The sequence below is a fragment of the Globicephala melas genome, chromosome 16, assembly GCF_963455315.2.
Source record: "Globicephala melas chromosome 16, mGloMel1.2, whole genome shotgun sequence".
In the NCBI taxonomy this organism is placed as follows: domain Eukaryota; kingdom Metazoa; phylum Chordata; class Mammalia; order Artiodactyla; family Delphinidae; genus Globicephala; species Globicephala melas.
In genome coordinates this window covers 43,804,863-43,829,164 of record NC_083329.1, presented here as the reverse complement: position 1 = coordinate 43,829,164, position 24,302 = coordinate 43,804,863, and the positions used below count along the sequence as shown (strand labels likewise).

At 38.4% G+C, this 24,302-nt stretch overlaps 1 protein-coding gene across 2 annotated transcripts in view; it reads right to left on the bottom strand.

Annotated features, from left to right (window-relative positions):
* Positions 1–24,302, bottom strand: part of UBE2D1 (ubiquitin conjugating enzyme E2 D1) — a 36,068-nt gene that overhangs the window by 8,328 nt on the left and 3,438 nt on the right. For both annotated transcript variants that reach the window (XM_070043877.1, XM_030843993.2), the window contains exons 2-3: positions 1,545–1,608; positions 1,420–1,451 (exon numbers count right to left, since the gene is read on the bottom strand). In XM_070043877.1, the coding sequence (XP_069899978.1) occupies positions 1,420–1,428 (9 nt within the window). In that variant the 5' untranslated portion in view covers positions 1,429–1,451; positions 1,545–1,608. The remainder of the gene's footprint in view (positions 1–1,419; positions 1,452–1,544; positions 1,609–24,302) is intronic.

Sequence of the window (24,302 nt, the reverse complement as noted above, 5' to 3'; positions counted from 1 at the left end):
ATAGTTTAATTCCAGTTCATCAAAAATTATAAGGAATGTAGAAAATGTAAGTTAATTACAATCAACAGATATGGTCTTCTTAGATGTTCAAATTATATTATTGAGTGGCATATTTACATTACTACAATAAAGAGGGTATGAGTAACATAATTGTAACCATTTGCTACATGTGATTCACCTGAGAAATATTTGTGATGGGCTATAATTCAAATGGTAAGGGTAAGACTTGATATTATTTTGCAGGTTCTTGTTAAGCAATGAAAATCAAATAACTAGATTCTTATTAAAAGTTGTTAAATAAATATGTTGCACTTCACCCTTTAAAAAACTAACTTAATAAAACAATGTAGTAATTTAAGACACTTGCTCAGGACTCCTGCTCTGAAAATTCAGTAACTGTTGTATTTTTTAAAAGCTAAGCATGAGGCCATATGATTAAAAACTCTATGGCTGGGCTTCCCTGGTGGTGCAGTGGTTGAGAGTCCACCTGCTGATGCAGGGGACACGGGTTTGTGCCCCGGTCTGGGAAGATCCCACATGCCGCGGAGCGGCTGGGCCCGTGAGCCATGGCTGCTGAGCCTCCGGAGCCTGTGCTCCGCAATGGGAGAGGCCACAACAGTGAGAGGCCCGCATACCGCAAAAAACAAAACAAAACAAAAAACAACACTATGGCTTACTAGATAAAGATCTTTCAAGGGAGGGAGGAGAGAATGATGTTAACGGAAACATGTTACTAATGCAGTCTTTACTCAGAAAGTAGATTTGAGCTATCAGTGCCCATTCTTATGCAATCATATTTTTGCCCACAGAAAGAAAAGTCATAACTGTTTCTCAGGTGTAGAAGGAAATAATCTTAACAAAGGTAATATGTATGAAGAGAAGCCAGTCATAGAATAGCAGGTAATTCTGAGTTCAGGACAATGCAACAAAAGAGGCAAATTCATGATGTGGCAACAACAGAGCCATTGCAATATTTTATCCGTTCCTCTCACACACAGGAACAGTGATGAAACTTATTGCAAATTGATACTTGTTACTTGTAGGAATTCCATTATTGGGTTAATTAGACTTATTTCTAACCTACTAAAATGTTGATGTGAGAGTAATTACACTTAGTTCTGAACAACTGACTTTCTGTTTAAAAAAAGATAAACACGCAGCCTGGTTGCAAATTGTGGGTGATTCATTATTATGCATAATGATCAAGGATTTGGCAAAGTGTTGTAAATGTGTTCCTAGCAAGTATTTGCCACCAGCGCTCTAGAAAATCATCATAAATCCTTTACTCACATTTTGCTTTCTGAGAGATTCAGAGTACAAGAAAGTTCAACCCTAGCCAAAAACATCTGATAAAAGGTGAAATGCCAAGAATGAAGGATGGCTGAGGGGATTAATTTCACACAAATGAATCATACTTACAGGCCCCATAATAGTTGCTTGCCAGTGGAACACTGAAACAAACAAAGGAGTTTTGGAGTCATTAACAAGTGTTCAAACCTGTATTATTAATGGTAGCAAAATCCTAGCAAGAGAGCAAAGCTTACAGTCATCTCCCACAGGTCCAGCCGAACAGTGAGCAGGTGGGTCGCGCTGTAGATCACTCAATTCCTGAAACAAAGCAAAAATACTTAAGGTTAATTCTTTTCCAGTGAAACAAGCATAATAATCCATGAAGACACAAACTACTCATTTAAAAATCATTTTAGGCAGTTCTATTCACAATATGGACACGTAAAATATATTGTCACTGATGGGTAGAAGAATATGGAATGAGGTAGTAAATTCCTTCATGAGATAGCTCCAAACCCTGAAAAAATTAAATGGATTAAAAAATTGTTTTTCAAAAAAAAAAAAAATTGTTTTTCTTTAGCATCTCTAAGACAAACTATTTTTGAGTATCTATTATATGCAGGGTAACTTATGTAAATGCTAGGTGTATAACATATAAAAAACAGATCCTACTTCAACCAGTTTATAATCTAATTTGGGAGAGTGAAGGCTCACAGAGAGATGGATATTTAAGGAACAACATGAAGGTTAAATGGAAAGAAAGGAGAGCAGTTGGGCCATATTTTTAAAGGCTAGCACATTGATTCATATGCTCTTTTCTGCTCTCAAGGAAGCAAAGGAAGGATCATGGAAATGGCACAGCTTTAGTTGGCCAGTCCTAGGCTGGCATTCCAATCCTACCATAACTAGCTCTATGACTTTGGGGAAATAATTTACCTTCAGTTGGGAAGGAAATGATCACCACCAACTATGAAAGGTGTAAATTCAATATAAAAGACTATATATTAGAACTGAAGAACCTAATTTAGTTATGAAGATAAGGGAATGTCTTTGAGAAAGTGACATTTCAGCTGAAATCAAAAGGATGAGTGGGAGTCAGTTTTGGGAGAAATGAGTAACGTGAGGCAGAGTGGCATAAGATGAGGATGAAAGAGTAGGCAGAGGCCAGGCAGAAAAGTGAGAACAATATACACCATATTAAGGATTGGGGGTTTTATACCAAGTGCATTGGGAGGGGTTTTAAGACGTAGCATAATCTGATTTAAAAGATGGCTCTGACTGGTCTATGTATTGAATGGATCAAAGATGGGAAAGAGGAGAAGCTACCAGATTAGTTATTACAGGCTATAACAGGGGCTTGGACTGGAGAAGCAGCAGATAAAAAAGAGGATGGATCTGGGATATTGTGAAAGGCCTACTTATCACAGGATTGACGATGAATTACATGTACAGAGGAAGGAGAAAGGTCACGAATATATATGTTGAAGACTAGCAGCAGCTAATATTTACTCGATGTTTTACCATCTTAATAATCCTGAGAGGTAGGTGTTATTACGCTTCCCATTTTACAAATGAAGAATAAAGGTGACATGCTTCACTGTGTACTCACAGAACTAGTATAGGGTGGAACTGGTATTCAAACCCTGGCAGTGGGACTTCTAGCTTTTTAGCTTCTACAGGTGTAGATACCATTTACTGAGATGTGGGAATATACTAGAAGACATGTTGAGTTGGAAAGTAGATACACTGAATCTGTGATCCTTGTGAAATCAAAGGAAAATTTATTCAACATACAGGGCTAGAGCTTAAAAGAGGATTAGAACAGAAATCAGAAAAATCACTGCATATACCTGTTATTTAAAAACTATGGGACTGATGTAAACATTTTCATGGGAACACATGTAAACAAATACTGCACTCATCAAATCTAAGATGCCATTAATGGTAAATCACATCCTTATTTTACATACCAATAATTAAGGATAAACACTGTCAATTAATTTTAAGACACCAACAATTATAAGACGCGTCCACATTTTAGAAATGTTAAAATGAAAAAGATGTACACCTTAGAATCATTGCAATCAGTTCAGTGTCCTAATAGAGACAAGCAAGGAGTAGGGAAAGGCTTTCCTAAGAAAGTGATATATGAGCTAAGTAACCGAGCCAAGTGCAAACTCAAGTCTCCTTCCAAGTCTTCTGGTCTTTTCCAGTATACCTCAGTACTTTCATTTTTGTTTTTGTTGATTTTTCCCCACAGTTCTTGCTGTCCTTCTCTTCCTGACAAGAATTAACTAAACAGTTAGCAGCTTCTTTGGTCCTGGTATAGTTAAACAATAAAGAGGAAGATTTCAGTGACAGTGATTAAAAAGCAGGGCTTTGGGGCTTCCCTGGTGGCACAGTGGTTGAGAGTCCGCCTGCCGATGCAGGGGACACGGGTTCGTGCCCCGGTCCGGGAAGATCCCACATGCCGCGGAGCAGCTGGGCCCGTGAGCCATGGCCGCTGAGCCTGCGCATCTGGAGCCTGTGCTCCGCAACGAGAGAGGCCACAACAGTGAGAGGCCCGCATACCACAAAAAACAAACAAACAAACAAAAAAAGCAAGGCTTTGAAGCTCAAGTCCAGGTGCCATCACTCATCTGCCTCATGATCTTGGGCAAAACTCTTTTTTTCCTCCTCTATAAGCCTTAGTTTTCTTTAATGCAAAGTGATATTATGACTTGCATCCACAGTTTCTATGACAAACAAGTAAAATGATACATATGAAGCATACAGCAGTCTCTGGCACATAGTAGGCATTCAAATATATTGTAAAGTTAATACAGGATTCATAGCAACTATCTAATTCTCTAGTAGCTGAATACAATTACTGAACCAGTTTAAATGACTGGGGGAAGAGCAGTTCCCAAGTCATAGCCCCATTTATTTATCTATTTATTTATTTATTTATTTCCTCACCAGGTGGTTTGTGGGTCTTAGTTCCCCCACCAAAGATCGAACCTGGGTCCCCTGCAGTGGAAGCACAGAGTCCTAACCACTGGACCACCAGGGAATTCCCCATAGCCCCATTTTAGAATAACTGTGCTTTACTTAACTGTTTTCTAATTCGGTCTTTTAGGAGATTGCTCTTGAAAAGATTCATCATGTTGAGTTTTCCAAACATTAGTGTAAATGGGTAAATTGAACTTCTTGGCCCTTATTTTATTTTATTTTTATTTTTTTAAGAGATAATTTTTAAAAATTTTTATTTATTTATTTTGGCTGTGCTGGGTCTTCGTTGTGGCATATGGGCTTTTCTAGTTGTGGCGTGTGGACTTCTCTAGTTGCAGCATGCAGTCTTAGTTGTGGTATGTGGGATCTTAGTTCCCCGACCAGGAATCGAACCCGGGTCCCCTGCATTGGGAGCATGGAGTCTTAACCACTGGACTACCGGGGAAGTCCCTCTTGGCCCTTACTTTAACTAGAAAACTAGTTAATAAGAAAATGATAGTCTCCTATGAAACAGAAACAGAATCACGGACATGGAGAACAGATTGGTGGTTGCCAAGGGGGAGGGAGTTGGGGGAGGGGTGGAGTGAGAGGTTGGGGTTAGCAGATGCAAGGATTTTTTAAAAAAATTTATTTAATTAATTAATTTATTTTTGGCTGCATTGGGTCTTCGTTGCTATGCGCAGGCTTTCTTTAGTTGCAGAGAGCGGGGGCTACTCTTCATTGCAGTGCACGGGCTTCTCATTGCAGTGGCTTCTCTTGTTGTGGAGCATGGGCTCTAGGCGCGCAGGCTTCAGTAGTTGTAGCATGCGGGCTCAGTAGCTGTGGTTCGTGGGCTCTAGAGCGCAGGCTCCGTAGTTGTGGCGCACGGGCTTAGTTGCTCCGCGGCACGTGGGATCTTCCCGGACCAGGGCTCAAACCCATGTCCCCTGCATTGGCAGGTGGATTCTTAACCACTGCACCACCAGGGAAGCCCCAGGTGTAAGCTTTTATATAGAGAATGGATAAACAACAAGGTCCTACTGTATAGCACAGAGAACTATATTCAGGATCCTATGATAAACCATAATGGAAAAGATATATAAGAATGTGTGTGTAGGGACTTCCCTGGTGGCACAGTGGTTGGGAATCCGCCTGCCAGTGCAGGGGACATGGGTTCGATCCCTTGTTGGGAGGATCCCACATGCCACGGAGCAACTAAGCCCGTGCAGCACAACTACTGAGCCTGAGCTCTAGAGCCCATGAGCTCCAACTACTGAGCCCACGTGCTGCAGCTACTGAAGCCCACGCGCCTAGAGCCTGTGCTCCACAACAGGAGAGGCCACCGCAGTGAGAAGCCCACGCACAGCAACGAAGAGTAGCCCCCACTCACCACAACTAGAGAAAGCCCGTGCGCAGCAATGAAGACCCAACACAGCCATAAATAAATAAATTAAAAAAAATAATGTGTGTATATATATCTATATATACATATATATATGTATAACTGAATCACTTTGTTGTATAGCAGTAATTAACACAACATTGTAAATCAACTACACTTCAATTAAATATAATTTAAGAAAAAGAAAATAATCTCTAATTGTGGTTAAAAAACTGTAATGACTTGCATGTATATATTTTACGGAGTAATGTATATGCGAGTAAATCATACATAAATACATACAAATTTATTTTGTTTACTAATAAAAAACCCCAAACCATGTTTTACATGGAATAGCCCTGAATTGTGTTCAAATTTCAAATGTCAGACTGTTCTTTCAAATCCCTTCAAAATAGTATAGAAAAATATTCACTATCATGTTCTTATATTTCTGTGCCCTGATTTTACCTCTTGATAGAAGTTAGACCTAAGGATGAGAAAGATAAAATCTAACAACTGAACTGCAAAGGCCAGGTTCTTTTAAAAAAATTAATTAATTAATTATATTATTATTATTTTTTTGGCTGCGTGGGTCTTAGCTGTGGTATGCAGGATCTTTGTTATGGTATGCGAGATCTTTCATTGTGGCACGCGGGGCTTCTCTCTAGTTTTCACGTGTGGGTTTTCTCTCTCCAGTTGTGGTGCGTGGGCTCCAGATCATGTGGGCTCTGTAGTTTTGTGGCACACAGGCTCTCAAGTTGAAGCACACGGGCTCAGTAGTTGTGGCGCATGGGCTTAGTTGCCCCGCGGCATGTGGGATCTTAGTTCCCCGACCAGGGATCGAACTCATGTTCCCTGCATTGGAAGGGGGATGCCTTTTTTTTTTTTAAATTAATTAATTTTTAAACATTTTTTAATTTTTTGCTGTACTGGGTCTTCGTTGCTGCTCAAGGGCTTTCTCTAGTTGCTAAAAGCGGGGGCTACTCTTTGTTGCAGTGCACAGGCTCTAGAGCGGGGGCTTCAGTAGTTGTGGCACACGGGCTCAGTAGTTGTGGCTCGCGGGCTCTAGAGCGCAGGCTCAGTAGTTGTGGCGCACAGGCTTAGTTGCTCCGCGGCATGCGGGATCTTCCTGGACCAGGGCTCGAACCCATGTCCCCTGTATCGGCAGGTGGATTCTTAACCACTGTGCCACCAAGGAAGCCCGGAAGGTGGATTCTTTACCACTGGACCACCAGGGAAGTCCCAAGGCCAGGTTCTTTTTTTTTTTTTTCTGAGGATTACAGTTGCCTTTACTTTGTCATTTATCACTTTCAATACTTTATTACTTGTTTCAGAGTGAACATACATTATATATTATACATTATACATATACATCATAATCAGAATTCAAAAGCTTTGTTTTAATTTTTAAAAGGAAGGCAGGTGGGTAGAAAAAGTGAAGAGCTGGGAGCACAGAGCTGGATGTGCTAGGCTCCGTGTCTGGGCCCTGGGCAGTGAACTCACACAGCCTTTCTCCTTTTCTCAGGACCATGTTCTCTGTGAAGCCAAAGCCAGGTTCTTAAGTTGTCTATTTAAAGCTCACTTATAGGAAAGAGGCAGCTGATGGTACATCAAACATTCTTAATAGTCACATCAATCATTAAATTACTACTAATACTGACACAAGTGCTTTGGTGAGGAAACTTACGCATCCTAGACTTTTTTAGGAGGGTCTAAATTTCTAATGTTATTTTTATCAAAATATGTGTCTGCTGCTATATTTAAGATGGATAACCAACAAGGACCTACTGTATAGCACAGGGAACTCTGCTCAATGTTATGTGGCAGCCTGCATGTGGCAGCCTGCATGGCAGTTTGGTGGAGAAATGTATACATGTATATGTATGGCTGAGTCGCTTTGCTGTGTACCTGAAACTATCACAACATTGATAATCGCCAAACCCCAATATAAAATAAAAAGTAAAAAAAAAAAATGTCTGGAAATATGCCCTATTACACTGTTTGGAAATACGCAACTGAAACTATGGTGCATACGCACAGACAGAATGACCAACAGAAAACAAAAGGCACAATACACACCCTCCCCTGCCTACAAAAATAGAGACCTTAAATTTGAAAAACGAAAAATTCTGAGTTGTGCTAAGGAGGTGAAAATATAAAACAAACAAAAACTATAACCAAACAAATCAAAACCCCACCTTTTTGCTCTTAGTCTATTCAGAAGCCAATATGCTTTTAGACAAACACAAGAAATCAAGGACCACTTATACTTTTCCCTTTTGATTTAGTTTACACAAAGTTTTTCAGAAATCACCCAATTACCTGATTTATGCTTTCTCTACCATAACTGGCATTCTTATTTATCTACTTCTAGCATCACAGCCACATACGGAGTACTAAAAATAATTTAATGATTCTTATGTTATTTCAAAAGGAAATGCTAGGATCAGTAATCTCTTCCTTTGCTCTTCTCTCCACTCTTTAAGAATTAACACTGAATTATACAAGTTGCTCAAGTCCATAGGATCCTCATAAGATCCAATTTATCCCATACTGATTAACAGTTAAAGGTCTCAAAGACAAAGCATTTAAAACCATTCATTTTTTTTCACATCTTTATTGGAGTATAATTGCTTTACAATGTTGTGTTAGTTTCTGTTGTACAAAAAAGTGAATCAGCTATATGGATACATATATCCCCATATCCCCTCCCTCTTGAGCCTCCCTCCCACCCTCCCTATCCCACCCCTCTAGGTCATCACAAGGCATCAAATTCATCTCCCTGTGCTCTGCAGCAGCTTCCCGCTAGCATTCCATTTTACATTTGGTAGTGTATGTATGTCAATGCTACTCTCTCTCTTCGTCCCAGGCTTCCCCTTCCCCCTCTGTGTCCTCAAGTCCATTCTCTTTGTCTGCGTCTTTATTCCTGCGCTGCCACTAGGTTTATCAGTACCGTTTTTTTAGATTCCATATATATGCGTTAGCATATGGTATTTGTTTTTCTCTTTCTAAAACCATTCATTTTTAATTATTGTGTGTGTGTGTGTGTGTTACAAAAGCAAAACAAAGCAAAACAGTGCTTTGTAGGGAAAAACAAGAGAGAGCAATGAATAAATAGTCAAACATCCATAAGGCCGTTACCCAAACCAAACCACTGTCACCGTATTAGAACACCTCCATCCATGGCATTGGCGGGAAATAAGCATGTCACTTGCTGTTGGAGGGAGTGTTAGTTGAGATAGAACCTTTTGGAGGGAAATTTGGCAATAATTGTGAAAGTGGAAAATGCATATGATCTCTGATGCAGGAATTTCACCTCCTAGTAATAATCATCCAAACAGACAAAGATATATATATATATATAAGGATGTTTAGTGAGGCATTCTGTGTAATTATGAAAGACTGAGGATAACCTAAAGGCCCATCAATAAGGGAATGGTTCTATGACATAACCATACTATGAGATACTACAGCCACTAAAAAGAATGAGATATGTATATGTTGACATCAAAGAACGTTGTATAAAAATAATATAGTTTTTGGGCTTCCCTGGTGGCGCAGTGGTTGAGGGTCTGCCTGACGATGCAGGGGACACGGGTTCGTGCCCCGGTCTGGGGGGATCCCACGTGCCGCGAAGCGGCTGGGCCCGTGGGCCATGGCCGCTGGGCCTGCACGTCCAGAGCCTGTGCTCCGCGACGGGAGAGGCCACAGCAGTGAGAGGCCCGCATACCGCAAAAAAAAAAAAAAAATATATATATATAGTTTTTGAGTGAAAAATATATGTGGTAAAAGTATGCTCAAGAGATCCCATAATACTATACATGCATAGAAAATAAAAAGAATACACACCAAACTATTAACAGTAGTTATATCTGGCAGTGGGCCATCACTTTTTATTTATGTCTTTTACATTGTTTCAATTTTTTTTTTTTTTTTTTTTGCGGTACACGGGCCTCTCACTGTTGTGGCCTCTCCCGTCGCGGAGCACAGGCTCCGGACGCGCAGGCTCACCGGCCATGGCTCACGGGCCCAGCCGCTCCACGGCATGTGGGATCTTCCCGGACCGGTGCACGAACCCGCGTCCCCTGCATCGGCAGCCGGACTCCCAACCACTGCGCCACCAGGGAAGCCCTGTTTCAATTTTTTACAATAATTTTTTCAACTTTTTAAAGAAAAAATAATGGTTTTACTCAGGTTCTTATGCATTTTAAGAGAGATGAAATGACAGTTTTTTCCCCACTACATATATTATAAGCATCTTCTCTCTTTTTTATTAAAAATTTTTGCAAGACAAGGAAAGACTGAGAAACTGTCACAGATTAGAGGAGATATATATAGATATATATATATATACACACATACACACGGAGACACAACTAAATCCAATGTGGGATCCCAGATTGGATCCTTGGACAGCAAAAGAACAGTGGAAAAACTGGTAAAATCTGAATTAGGTCTGTAGTTTAGCTTACAGTACTGTATCACTGTTACTTTCCTCATTTTGATAACTGTACAATGGTTATATATATTGTAAAAATTAGGGGAAATTAGGTGAAGGATATATGAGACCTTTCTGTACTATTTTTGCAAATTTTCTGTAAGACTAAAATTATTTCAGAATAAAAAATAATGTAAAACTTTTTTTTACATATTCCAAAACTTAATTCACTATTTTCCTTCCCAAGCTTGCTTCTTTTTTATGTTCCCTATATTTATTAATGGGATTATTAGTCTCCTAGTCACCACGCTCATTTTGACTCCCGTTTCTCTAGTTCATCTTGTCAGAGGAAGAGTATAATATATTCTACCTTAATACCTATTACATTACCTCAAAAATCTATTACAGTTCAACTATAATTGCTTCCCAATACTCTATGAATTACTTGCATAACAATCTTCTAAAAGCACAGCTTGGTTTATTTCATTTTTCTGCTTAGAAGATGTCAGTGGCTCCCCATTGCTTATTAAAGACCAAACTCAACCAACTCTTTTCATTATCTAGTCCTAACCCTACACTTTCAATTGGGTTCCCCTTCACAAACATCCCAAGTAATTCTCCAAAGAATGCCCTTGGGTTTTCTAAAACACTTTCAGGAGGTCTGTGAGGTCAAAATTAATTTCATAATAAAACTAAGATATCTGCCTTTTTCACTCTCAATTATCTCATGGGTATACAGTGGAGTTTTCCAGTTTAAGAATATTTGATACTGTAACAGAGTGAATGCATGAGCAGATGTGAGAATTCAACTGTCATTTATAAGCCTGACTATAATGAGATCTGAACACGTATAAAACAATGACACTCTACTTTTATTTGTTTTGGAACATACAGTTATCTTTAATAAAAATTTTATTATTTTAATATGCAATGGGTTTATTGTTATTTTTAAATTACTAAATATTTTTAAATTTCTGTTTTAATTTCTCATATGGTAAATATTAATACATATAGCCTATACAAACAAAAGCTCTTTGAGGCACTCAATACTTTTAATATAAGGGGGTCCCGAGACCAAAAAGTTTGAGAACCATTTAGTCAGGTCTAGCCTGCGTACTTGGATGTTCCCTGTACATGACTAAAGTTTTCTGACCTTCATAATTTTCCTTCTCTAAAAATAACCTTCCTTCTAACTCCCTGTGCCCAAATTTTATCCATTCTCCTTAACAGTGGCTGTCTTCTCAATGACCACTTCAAAAATATGAGTTTTGGAGTCAGACCTGGCCTTGCTACTGACCCTTACTAGCTATGTGACCTTGGGCAACTCACTTAACCTCTTGCTCAAATGCCTCATATGGGAACATCACTGGAAGAACTATACTGAGAATTAAATGAAAACACATAAGTGAAGTAACTAACTTAATACCTGGCCTATATAATAGATGCTCAAGAAATTCTAATTTCCTCCTTCCCTTTCCTCTTCTACCAGAATATTATTTTAAAACTAAGACTTTTTTGCATTTTATTCATGAATTCCTCCACAATACTTAGAACAATGCCTTTCATATAAGGTGCTTGATATTGTTTGAGTTAAACAATATAATTTAAGGAATAGCTTGATACAACCCCTATGGAGAACAGTATGGAGGTTCCTTAAAAAACTAAAAATAGAACTACCATATGATCCAGCAATCCCAATCCTGGGCATACATCCAGAGAAAACCATAATTCAAAAAGAGTCATGTACCACAATGTTCACTGCAGCTGTATTTACAATAGCCAGGACATGGAAGCAACCTAAATGTCCATCAACAGACGAATGGATAAAGAAGATGTGGTATATATATACAATGGAATATTACTCGGCCATAAAAAGGGATGAAATTGTGCCATTTGCAGAGATGTGGATGGACCTAGAGACTGTCATACGGAGTGAAGTTAAGTCAGAAAGAGAAAAACAAATATCCTATATTAATGCACATGTGTGGAATCTAGAAAAATGGTACAGATGAACTTACTTGCAAAACAGAAATAGAGACACAGGTGTAGAGAACAAACATATGAATACCAAGGGGAGAAGGCAGGGTGGGATGGATTGGGAGATTGAGATTGACATATATACACTACTATGTATGAAATAGATAACTAATGAGAACCAACTATACAGCACAGGGAACTCTACTCAGTGCTCTATGGTGACCTAAATGGGAAGGAAATCCAACAAAGAGGGGATATATGTATACGTATAGCTGATTCACTTTGCTGTACAGCAGAAACTAACACAACATTGTAAAGCAACTGTATTCCAATTAAAAAAAAAAAGGGAAGAGTGTGATCAGCAGAGCATAGATACCTCAAATTTCTATTTTTTAGAAATGCAGGGGCTTTCCTGGTGGCACAGTGGTTGAGAATCTGCCTGCCCATGCGGGGGACACGGGTTCAAGCTCTGGTCTGGGAAGATCTCACATGCCGCGGAGCAACTAAGCCCGTGCGCCACAACTACTGAGTCTGCACTCTAGAGCTTGCGAGCCACAACTACTGAGCCTGTGCACCATAACTAATGAAGCCCATACACCACAACGAACAGTAGCTCTTGCTCGCCGCAACTAGAGAAAGCCCACGCACAGCAACGAAGACCAATGCAGCCAAAAATAAATAAATAAAATAAATTTATTTTTAAAAATGTAAATGATTAGATTTGGCAATAGAATCAGAATTAATTACTCCCCTATGCAGATATGCGGACTGCATATAATAAAAAAAATCTTAATAACAGGTGTTGAGAGAATAGTGCAGGTCACTTAAAAAAGACTGGGGTGGCCTTTTAACTAACATATAATAACATCTAGAAATGAACCTCAAAAGAATATTAATCATTAAGGTATCGAAAACACATGGCACTGCCACAACTATTTTCAATTTACAGAATGTATGATATTCCAGCAAAGTGTCCAAAGCCACACAAAATTCTTGAGTCTTTTTTGTTGTGGTTCTTCTGATTTAGGAGACCGCAAAACTCTAAATATGCCATCCTTATTGTTTATTTAAGATGCTGCTGACCTACTTTCAGGACGTAGCTTTGGGCTGCTTTTCCAAGAGGAGTTAGGGGTTTGTGCGGAGCTGACCTAGTCTCAAAGTTAAGCTGTCTTCCAAACACTGGCAATCCTTGGTGACAGAGCTACGCATACTCAGAGCTGCAGTCTGTGGCATGGACTGAGTTTTTTTTTTTCTTACTTGTTCCAAGCTCAATTTAACCAGCTGAACTAATTATAGCAGGAGTTTGTTTATTAAGCACTTCCACATCCTTTCTAATAGGGATCATGACTCTTGATTTTATACTCTCGTCCCAACTCCAATGTTTTAAACATTTATTTTTAATGGTATAAGATTATGATAGTAATAAAAATCCTCACAAGTCACTAGTCAGGCACATTTGTTGATGATTGAACTGGGGCATGAAATTCAAGGAGAACTCATTTGTGGAAAAAAGTAACTTTATAAGATATATTGGGTTGGCCAAAAAGTTCGTTCGGTTAGTGAATAATACATTGTTCAATAAAGTTCTTCATGAAAATGAAAAACATGCCTTTTATTTTTACTTAAAACTGAATGAACTTTTTGGCCAACCCAACAGTTTAAAAGATATAGGTTACAAGTAGTTGTGCCTCCAAGAAAATACATATAAGAGTAGCTACGAGCCTCAAGGGTCACCTTCTGAATGTGTTCATTAAAGTTTAGATCACTCAGGGGAGCCCTAGAAAGAAAGTTCCTCCTAGGACAGAAGTGTGATCTAGGAAGGAACTGGTATAAAATATCTTGACTGACACAAACTACTTTCTTTCTTTTTTGTTAAATTAATAAACTACTTTCTAAATAAAAAATAAACTCAAATATGAAACATTAAAAGGTTGTAAGAGCTGGGAAATTCTGAAAAGCCACATGGATTGCCTCAGAGTTTCTTTCTTACTCCACCCCTTTAAACTTGTGGTGCACCACAGTAATAGAACACAAATAACCCTCGTTTTACAAACGAGGATTGCTGGAGCATAGAAAAAGATCATGTTTTATTTACTTATTTATTTTAATTAATTTATTTATTCATTTATTTTTGGCTGCATCGGGTCTTCATTGCTGGGCGCATGCGGGCTTTCTCTAGGTGCGGAGAGCGGGGCCTACTCTTCGTTGGGGTGCACGGGCTTCTCATTGCAGTGGCTTCTCTTGTTGCGGAGCACGAGCTCTAGGCATGCGGGCTTCAGTAGTTGTGGCACACGGGCTCATTAGTTGTGGCTCGCAGGCTCTAGAGCGCAGGCTCAGTAGTTGTGGCGCATGGGCTTAGTTGCTCCACGGCATGTGGGATCCTCCCGGACCAGGGCTTGAACCCGTGTCCCCTGCATTGGCAGGCTGATTCTTAACCACTGTGCTACCAGGGAAGCCCCAAGATCATGTTTTTGTTTTTGTTTTTTTTATAATTTGCCAGTTATTACAAGCAGCACTCAGGGCTGCTGCATTTGCCCCACAGGCCATGTATGCCAACTCCAAGGGGCGCCATTCACATAGATTTCAATGTGAGTGGTGCTCTCTGGGGCTCTACAAAGCTCCATTACAGAAAGCTGCACATTTTAAAAATGGACAGCATATCCTTTAAACCCAATTTAGGATATTATCACTGTTTTGAATAAACAAATAGCACTTCCGATGTAGAAGCAAAAGTGATGGTGTTTGACATCTGAGTGGTACCATGAGCACTTATTTTAACTTCATCAATGTGCTGAAAATGGAAAGAAAATGGCAAACTTGGAATTCAAAAATTAAAAGTGAACACAGTGACATTCTAGTGGAGGGAAAAGGAAAAATTTTTTCAATAGGTGGTGCTAGGTCAACTGGGTATCCATATAGAAAAAGAAAAAAAGGGACTTCCCTGGTGGTGCAGGGTATCCAAATGGCCAACAAGCATACGGGAAGGGCCGCAGCTTCATTAGTCATCAAGGAAATGCAAATTAAAACCAAAATACAATGTCATTACAACCTCCAAAGGTGAAAATTAAAAAAGAAGAAAAGTACAAATGTTGACAAAGATGTGAAGCTACTGGAACTCTCATATGTCACTGGTGGAAGAGGAAAAGTCTGACAGTAATCATTAAAGGTGAACATGACCCAGCAATTCTACTGCCAGTTACACAGAGAGAAATCATATAATGTAAAAGATGGCTATCAAATAATGAGACTAGTTATAACTCCATATATGAAAAGAACTCGTTATAGTAAACACGCTGTGTGTATACATGTATTTTGTGTATCTTCCAATTTCATTTCCAGTGGCTTTTTAAATTGAAAATTGAAATACATAGTTTTAACTTCTGTCTTCTCCTTTAAAACAAAGTAAGCTTAAAACAAACCAATCTTATACTTAAACATAGACCATGCAATAAATATCATCAATATGGTGAAAGTATGCCCCCAGATAGTCTGTATCAATGAAGCAGTTTTCTATTCCAATCTGACACTCATAAAAATACTAATTAAATTTCAAAATAAAAATACAAGATACAATAATGAAAGGCAGATTATAAGATATTGTCCTTATCTAGATAGTGTCCCTAGACTGGCACTATGAGTCCACAAAAACATGTACTTAAGGAATTTATATAGCCTTACATGGCTAAGCACCTCCAGTCTAGTTCAGATTTCTATATCGAACTAGACACAAAGAAAAGTACTGAGAGGCCTGAAACTGAATTTTAAATTGGCACAGATGGCATGTTTATAACATCCCCACAATATGCTGAGTGTTCTCCATAAAACCAAACTAGACACAGTCCCTGCCTCTAGGGGACTTAAAATCTAAAAGTAGATGAGGCAGCCTAATTCAAAGAAAGTAAACAAATAAAAGGAAACAAAGAAGGGAATGTAAGAGCAGAGAGGCCTGCATTAATCTCTCAGCTCCCCGAAGGGTAACAGGCCAATCTGAACAGTGGAGGAGGAAAGCTAACAAGTCAGTTTCCTTATTTACCATCATACTTAATATGACACTGTGCAGTAAATATTCTCTAAAAAATTGTGCTGACCAGACTGAAAATGCTTTGTTGTTCTCTAGTTTCAACATTCAGAAAGTCTAAATCTCCATAATAGATGTAATATATACCCCACTGGGTGTGTGTAAAGGACATTAAACAGCCCATGCATAGTGACTGATTTACAGTCCAAAATCTAAATTACTGAATCCAAAGCACATGAAAGCATTATTTCAAAAATCCTGGCTCAACAGGCAATTAATTAATGTGACACAACCATCTTTATATCAACACTTCTAAAACAAGACAGTGATTCTTACTGGATTGCATTTTTTATGTTGTCTCTAAAGGGATATATGAGCTATAATTGGTTTGTCTGTAAACAAACACTTCATGGGCTTATAATTCAGACTCTGATCTCCTTATCCAGTTGACTAGAGCTATTTCAATAGGGAGATGTCAAACAATTCTCAGAAATGTCTCTGAATACAGAACCCCTCTAAACACTTGAATTAAAATACCTTTATTTTTGGGCTTCCCTGGTGGCGCAGTGGTTGAGAGTCCGCCTGCCAGTGCAGGGGACGCGGGTTCGTGCCCCGGTCCGGGAAGATCCCACATGCCGCGGAGCGGCTGCGCCTGTGAGCCATGGCCGCTGAGCCTGCGCGTCCGGAGCCTGTGCTCCGCGACGGGAGAGGCCACAGCGGTGAGAGGCCCGCATCCCGCAAAAAAAAAAAAAAAAAAAAAAAAAATCTTTATTTTAAACTGTGAAGATTCTTTCCTGAAGACTTCAAAATGCTGATGACATCCAATTAATTAAGTTATAGGAACCAAATTCACTTCAGTAAACTGGTCCTGGCTGCTTCGCTGTCTCTTTGGATCAGGTATCTCTGGCAAAGGCTGTTTATTAAAAATAATGATGATAATGCAGCCAAATTCCACACAAAAGGAAGATGATGAAGAAAGCAATGACACTATTGAGTTTGCCACATCAAAGTAATATTTATTAAATTTGAACTATAAAGAGCACAATTTAGAATAAATGTTTGAGGTCAGGTTAGGGACATTATCTACCCAATATCTCAGATCTGAAACCACTTTCCCCCATGCTCTCTAGAGCAACCATAATATGACTTTCAATTTCCCAAAATGCTACCTTGCCTGTAATTTAAAACATGGCTTCCTTTTAAAGGGAAGACTCAACAACCTCCCTTTATATGTAATATTTCCATCATAGGAATTACATAAATAAAAATATATTTTGGACAAATACAAGGTATCCCAGTAAAAAAATGTATTTGAATCTACTTTATGAAGTATTATGGTAAAAATGCACTTATTCCAGGAACCCAAACTCTAAACCTTGAGATCACCATGATTCCTTCTTCCCTTCACACCCCATCGTCTACACGAATCAGTACCAAGTTGTTTAGATTCTCCTTTAGTCCAGATCCTCCCACTGAAAGGGTTCTAGAAGGAGGCCCATCCTATAGAAAAACTGAGGTCCAAAGGGCAGAAGAGTTGGAGAAAAGCCAGAGGAGAGACATTTCAGGATAAGAAGCCAAAGGTTTGAACCAGGGAGACACTATTAAAGAACTGGTCAGTAGATGGAGGGGTCTGAAGAGACTGCCCAGATTACTGAGCCTTAGAGATTTGACTTGAAAGGCCAAGCAGGGGGAGGTACGGTGGGTCAGACCAATTCAAAAAGGCCAGGTGGTACAAACACCCACAATTTTCCTCACATACTCCCTTTTCCAAATGCCCTCTGCCACCAGGATGGCTCAGACCCTCCTGGACCTCATTTGAACAAGTGTAATGCTGTCTTAACTAACCTGCTGTCCTCCTACTTCTCTACCAACACACTGTGGTCAAAATCATCTTCTTGAAGTACCATGTCAAACCCTTTCAATGTTTTTCCATTAGCCTTAATAGAAGATTTATAAATCCTTAAAATGGTTTCCAGGATCTGACTGCTCTCTAGCCCCACACTTTCCCCCAACATTCTCTGCACCAGTCACAGTGACTTTCAATTCCCCAAAATGCTGTCTTGTCTCTAGTTTCAAACATGACTTCCTTTTAGATAGAAGACTCCTAATCACCGCCCCCCTCAACTTTCACTTTCATGTCTCATCTTAAACATCATTTCCTTAGGGCGGCTTTCCTTGAACCCTCCAAAGGGTCCCTGCTATATTCCCATGGCACTCTTGTACTTCCCTTTTCGTGATGTACTACAAATCTGTAACTACAAACAGTAAAGAATCTTGTGTTCTATGAGGGCAAGAATGTATACCTAGCAATAGGATTAAGAATGTTTCTTCTTTACTCAAAAATCTTCAATGGCATCCCCCAACTCCTGCATTAAGTACACATTTGTCAGCATGAGTCTTCAAGGCCCTCCACAGTATGAACTTTTATGGTCTAATATTTTCTGAATGCTTCCCAAAAGCATGATTATCTGTTCCCTTCCAAATAAGCCATGTAGTTTCCAGTGCCTTCATTTCTGTAGCTTCCTCTATGGACCTAGCTTCCCTGTCTTAAAAAATGCTATTCTTCCAAATATGCCATTCTTCCAAACCTATATCCAATTCCACCTTTTCCGTATAATTTTTCCTAATTTCCCCAAAATATATTTGGCCTCTCCCACCTTTGACTCCCCTCCTGCTCAAATGTTGTATTTTCCTTATGGTACTTTCCTAAGTCTACCTAGTTGTTATGATACATCTCATATCCTTACTAGTTTAAAATTTCTTAGATAATGTTGGTTATACCTTGCTTTTCCATATATCTCCTTATCACATTTTGTATATGCCTTATATACATAAGGTGCTCTATAAGTGCATTAACTTGAATCTAAAAAATCTACTACATGTAAAGCAGTTGTGTAAGGCAGCTGTCTAAATATGTGGATAAAATAATCTTTTAAGTACAAAAGATACCTTTGAAACAGATGGATGCTAAATGGAATTAGAAAAGCTCATTATGTTACCCATACAAAAACAGAAATACATCTTATTTGCATCTCAAATAAATGCTCTTTAATCAAAAAGTAATATATCTTTAGAGGCTCATTCATCTTATATTATACATTAAGATGCCCACATTTATTTCAATACTGACAATTTAAAATAAATATAATTTTAACTCAAGTTTCATGCAGCAGTAGAGCACAGTGTCACTGCTCAATATTTATTTTTGTGACCATTTTTGCTGTTTGCTGGACAAAAGGAAAACAGCAAATAACATTATTTAGATGTGCTTAAGATTGTAAGTCAGAAAAGACCACAGAAGTTATCTAGTTCAACTAATTATATTTCTAGATAAAGAAAATAAAGACTATGAGTTTCTTGGCCAACGTCACAAAGCCAAAGCCAGGACACAGGCTCAGACCATCTGACTTCCACTCCAGCACTCCTCCCACTCCAAAACAATACTCACCTCAAGGCTGTAATAACTAGAGCACATTATTTTCAGTTGACATTGGAGCCAACAATACTCCAGTACTGAATGAAGGACATCTGCACATTTTCAGTCATGCTCAAGAGAAACAAAAGTGTGACAAATGAAGAAATGAAAAGGAATGCTTATTATATTTTCCCAGGAGCCTTCTTTCTTATAAATGGTTAGAAATGAACACTACTTCACAAGCTTTGAGAGGGTCTGTGTTCAAAGACACTCTGAAAGGCGAGAAAAACATGATAGGAAATTACATACACAATAGAATTTTGACACACGATGGAACATGCAACACAACATTTTAAATGCTACATTATCTAAAGTTACTATTTATTTCATAGTAACCAAGAAAGATGGTGCTTCAGGGAAAAAGAAAAAAGGTAGCAGCCTATTTCTCAAAACCCACTTAAAACACAAACCTATCTACCAATATGTACTAAATATTTACCTTCTTACAGTTCTATCCCTAATAACTGGCACATAGTAGGTACTTAATAAGTATTTTCATAATAAAGTAATTAATCTCTCTTAGTATCACCCAGTACTATTCTTGAATACTGCAGTTGTACATCAGTGACTATAAAATGCTGCTACTTGTAGCAGAAAACAATGAGCATTGACAGTTTGTATCAAACAGAAACGTTCTAAGACTAGCACATTTTACAATGTGTGTGAATCTATATCTGTGTATGTGTGCTTGTATGTATGTATATAGGTTCATTTGTTTTCTCTCTATATACATATGTACACATATATGTATATGACATGTATTTTTTGACAATAGTGATTTTACCTAAAGATCTTATGCTATGGGACAGTGATTTTCAAACTTTCCTTACAGCAAGTCATAGTAAGAAAAACATTATATACCACAACCTAGTACACATAACACATACACGCACAGGAATACATATACATAACTAAAACAAAGATTTCATGAAACAACACCATTACTATACCCAAAGCACTAATGTTTTCTATTCCATTTTTTAAAATGCAGTTTGTGTCCCCCTAAACTGATTTTGTCACCCCTGCTCTGAAAGCTCATAAAAGTACGAGAAGACACTAAAACATTGGCAAGGTGTAAATGTCTTAGTTTGGCATTCATTACTTAAACATAGCCTAGGCTGTACAGACACCAAACGGACACTGGCAAAATGAAGGCAAGAAATTATTGAACATTGTTCATTGAAAAGCTATGCTGAAAACCGGAAGGACGTTATCATTGTGTAAGTAAAAAATAGAGACCACATTCTGGGCCATAAAACAAGCCTCAAAAATTTTAAAGGAGTCAATAATAGATATTCTGATCACAATGGAATTAAATTAGAAATCAATAACAGAAAGCTCTCTAAAATCCCAATTATTTAGGAAATAAATAATATATTTTTAAATAACTCAAGAATCGAAAAAGAAAACAAAAGGGAAATTAGAAAATATTTTCAACTAAATGAAGATGAAAATACAACACATCAAAACCTGGGGGAAGCAAAAACACCAGCAAGAGTTTTACTAGTTTATGGGACTTCCCTGGTGGCGCAGTGGTTAACAATCCACCTGCCAATGTAGGGAACACAGGTTCCTGGTCCAGGAAGATACCACATGCCATGGAGCAACTAAGCCCGTGTGCCACAACTACTGAGCCCGTGTGCTGCAACTACTGAAGCCCGCGTGCTCTAGGGTCCGGTGCCGCAACAAGAGAAGCCACCGCAGTAAGAAGCTTGTGCACTGCAACGAAGAGCAGCCCCAGCTCACTTCAACTAGAAAAAGCCCACCCACAGCAATGAAGACCCAACTCAGCCAATAATTAATTTATTTATTTAAAAAAACAGTTCAATCAACATACATTAAAAATAAATAAATTAAAGAAAAAAAAGAGTTTTACTGGTTTAGAGAGAACAATGAGCCCAGGCCACCAAGTCTGCTGGGTTACCTCTAGAGCAATCCAAACTACTCACAAAAGGAGGGTGGCCACCTGGAGTGAGAACGATCAGGTTAATTTTACTGCGAACAAAGTTTAAGGTGAACAAACCCCCCACCTCACCCCAGTTAAAAAGGCTTTCCTAAATCTGAAAGACTAGGAATCTAATAACAATCTGCTGTCAGTGAAGGAGAAGAGCCACGCAAACAGGGATAATATGAATACAGAACAGTGGGGGAAACATCCAGAAAGAGGAAAGACAGGAAGCTGCAGAGCATAGTGTGATCCAACGGGCAGTGCTAGATGGAGTTTTTCAGGATGGTTTCTTCCCCATACTACGGACAACTCCTGGAACATAGGAGCCTCGTACTACTGTCTAATGTATGTAACTGAACCTTCACAGATTCATCCCAAGACCAAATTAAATGCAGAAAAAAACCCTCAGCTTCTCAGAGGCCATCTAGATCAAAGCAGGCCAGAATCAGAACCTGTTTGGCCTTCATTTGTTCTGAGGTGGTCTGTGGACCCCTCCAATCCTGAAACCCTGCATATCTGGGTTATATTATATATTCCAGTATTTTTTAATCCAGCATACAGGGTTAAGAGGAGAGAGGACAAGTATCTCAATACTTAATTTTTTAATTACACATAGCATCAGTTTACCCACTTTTTAAAAAAGGGGTGGGGGGAGCTAATACATTACAGACAACCATTAACTCAGTCTGATGCAAAGCATTAGGCTGATCATTTTGATTAGCGGTGCTCATTAAATACATTTCCTACATGTATTTCAGGGAACTAAAATGAATAAGGATGCTATTCTGCTTTGCTGGAAGCGATCCCACATCCTGCTAGGTTTGGTTTTTATAACATGTGCCTGGCTTCCTAAAGCAGGCATAAACAGCCTTATTAGATCTATGCTATTTATTTCCACAGAGAAGAAACCTCAGAACTTTTAAACTAGGATAGGTTATCTAATCTTTTTACACCTTGGTTGTGATAAAGGAAGAAAAATATATGATCTTGGCGGCAAAAGGAAGACTGAATTTAATTACAAAGATTTAAATGCAGAAAAATGCATACAGTGGCTTTTTAGAAAAAGAACACTTTCTTCCTTTCATCTCGAGGCAAACCATTTATCTACCAAGAAGCATGAATAGTGTGTTCTTTTTAAAATGTTTTTAGAAGTCATATCCTTTTTTACTGAAGGAACCTGGAGTCTTAGACTTAATCTTGTAATCTGAAAGTCTTTCTAATATATCTGTGTAATCTGAACTGTTGACTACTATTCAAAGCCATTATAGGAACTAAATAGCTAGATCAATTCGTAAACCATTTTCTCAAATGAAAACCTCACAATGAAATGATACTTTTGACAGAACATTTATGAATTACACCAATTTTTCTAAATCCTTTTGGAGGAGAAACATTTTAAGTGATGGAATAAAGATGAACAAAGTTACATTATTCTTTTACCATGTTAACCAGTCTAGTGCACATTACCTCAGAGCAAAAACTTATAATGCATAATCAACAAGCTGAGTGATGCATCAGTGAAAATGATTAAATATGCCAAGGTCTTAATTATAATACCACATTACATTTGTACAGAATATTCCAGTTTGCAAAACACTTACATCCATAAACTCATTTGACTCTATGTCCTTCAGTTTAAGTACAATAGATAGAAGATGTGAGTCTACCTGGATATACTGAAATAGTTAAAAGCAGGGACTCTGGAGCCAACTGTCTGGTTTGGGCTCTTAGTGCTGCCACTTACAATTACAAAATGTGATTCTGAGTACATTACTCAACATCTTTATGCCTTAGTTTTATCATCTGTAAAATGGGGATAATAATCGTTTCTACCTCTTGGGCCCACTAATGATTAAATCAATTAATATATGTCAAGCACTTAATACAGTATCTAGCACAGAGGAACCATTATATATTATACATGCTGGTTGTACTTATCAGCAGCTGTATGGATAGGGAAACAAGCTGGTAAGTCACAGAGCCAGGAACAGAAACCAGAGCTTCTTCTCCCATCTGATGCTCCATCCACAAAGGCCTGGGTTTTTTTTTCTGTTTGTTTTTTTGAAGTATCCTAAGGTTTTCTAGACTGACATAAAATAGTTTAATGCGGAAGTGTACAAATCAAAAAATTCAACAGTTCAGAATACTTATAAAGTATTTTAATTTATATATACATTTTAAGTTAAATTGATTATTAAAAATACAAATATTCCATTTTGGCAGCAGAACTATATACTGAGGAATAGTCATCTGTGTTGCTATATTTGCAAAATAAAACTCAAATCTAGACGGAAATATACTAAGATGATAACTGTGTTAGAATTTCCTTTCTTTTTTTTTCCCTTTCTGGTTTTCAAGACATTCAGTATTGTGATATAACATTCATAATTAAAAAAAATTATTTCCAGGGACTTCCCTGATGGCGCAGTGGTTAAGAATCTGTCTGCCAACACAGGGGACATGGGTTCGAGCCCTGGTCCGGGAAGATCCCACATGCCACGTAGCAACTAAGACCGTGCACCACAACTATTGAGCCTGCACTCTAGAGCCTGCGAGGCACGACTACTTAAGCCCATGCGCCTAGAGCCCATGCTCCACAACAAGAGAAGCCACCACAATGAGAAGGCCACGTGCCCAACAAAGAGTAGCCCCCGCTCGCCGCAACTAGAGAAAGCCCACGTGCAGCAATGAAGACCCAATGCAGCCAAAAATTAATTAATTAATTTAAAAAATGATTTCCAAAAAAAGTTTACCAAGGTATGAAAATAGTATTCATAGAATAAACACTTCAAAATTAATTCTAGA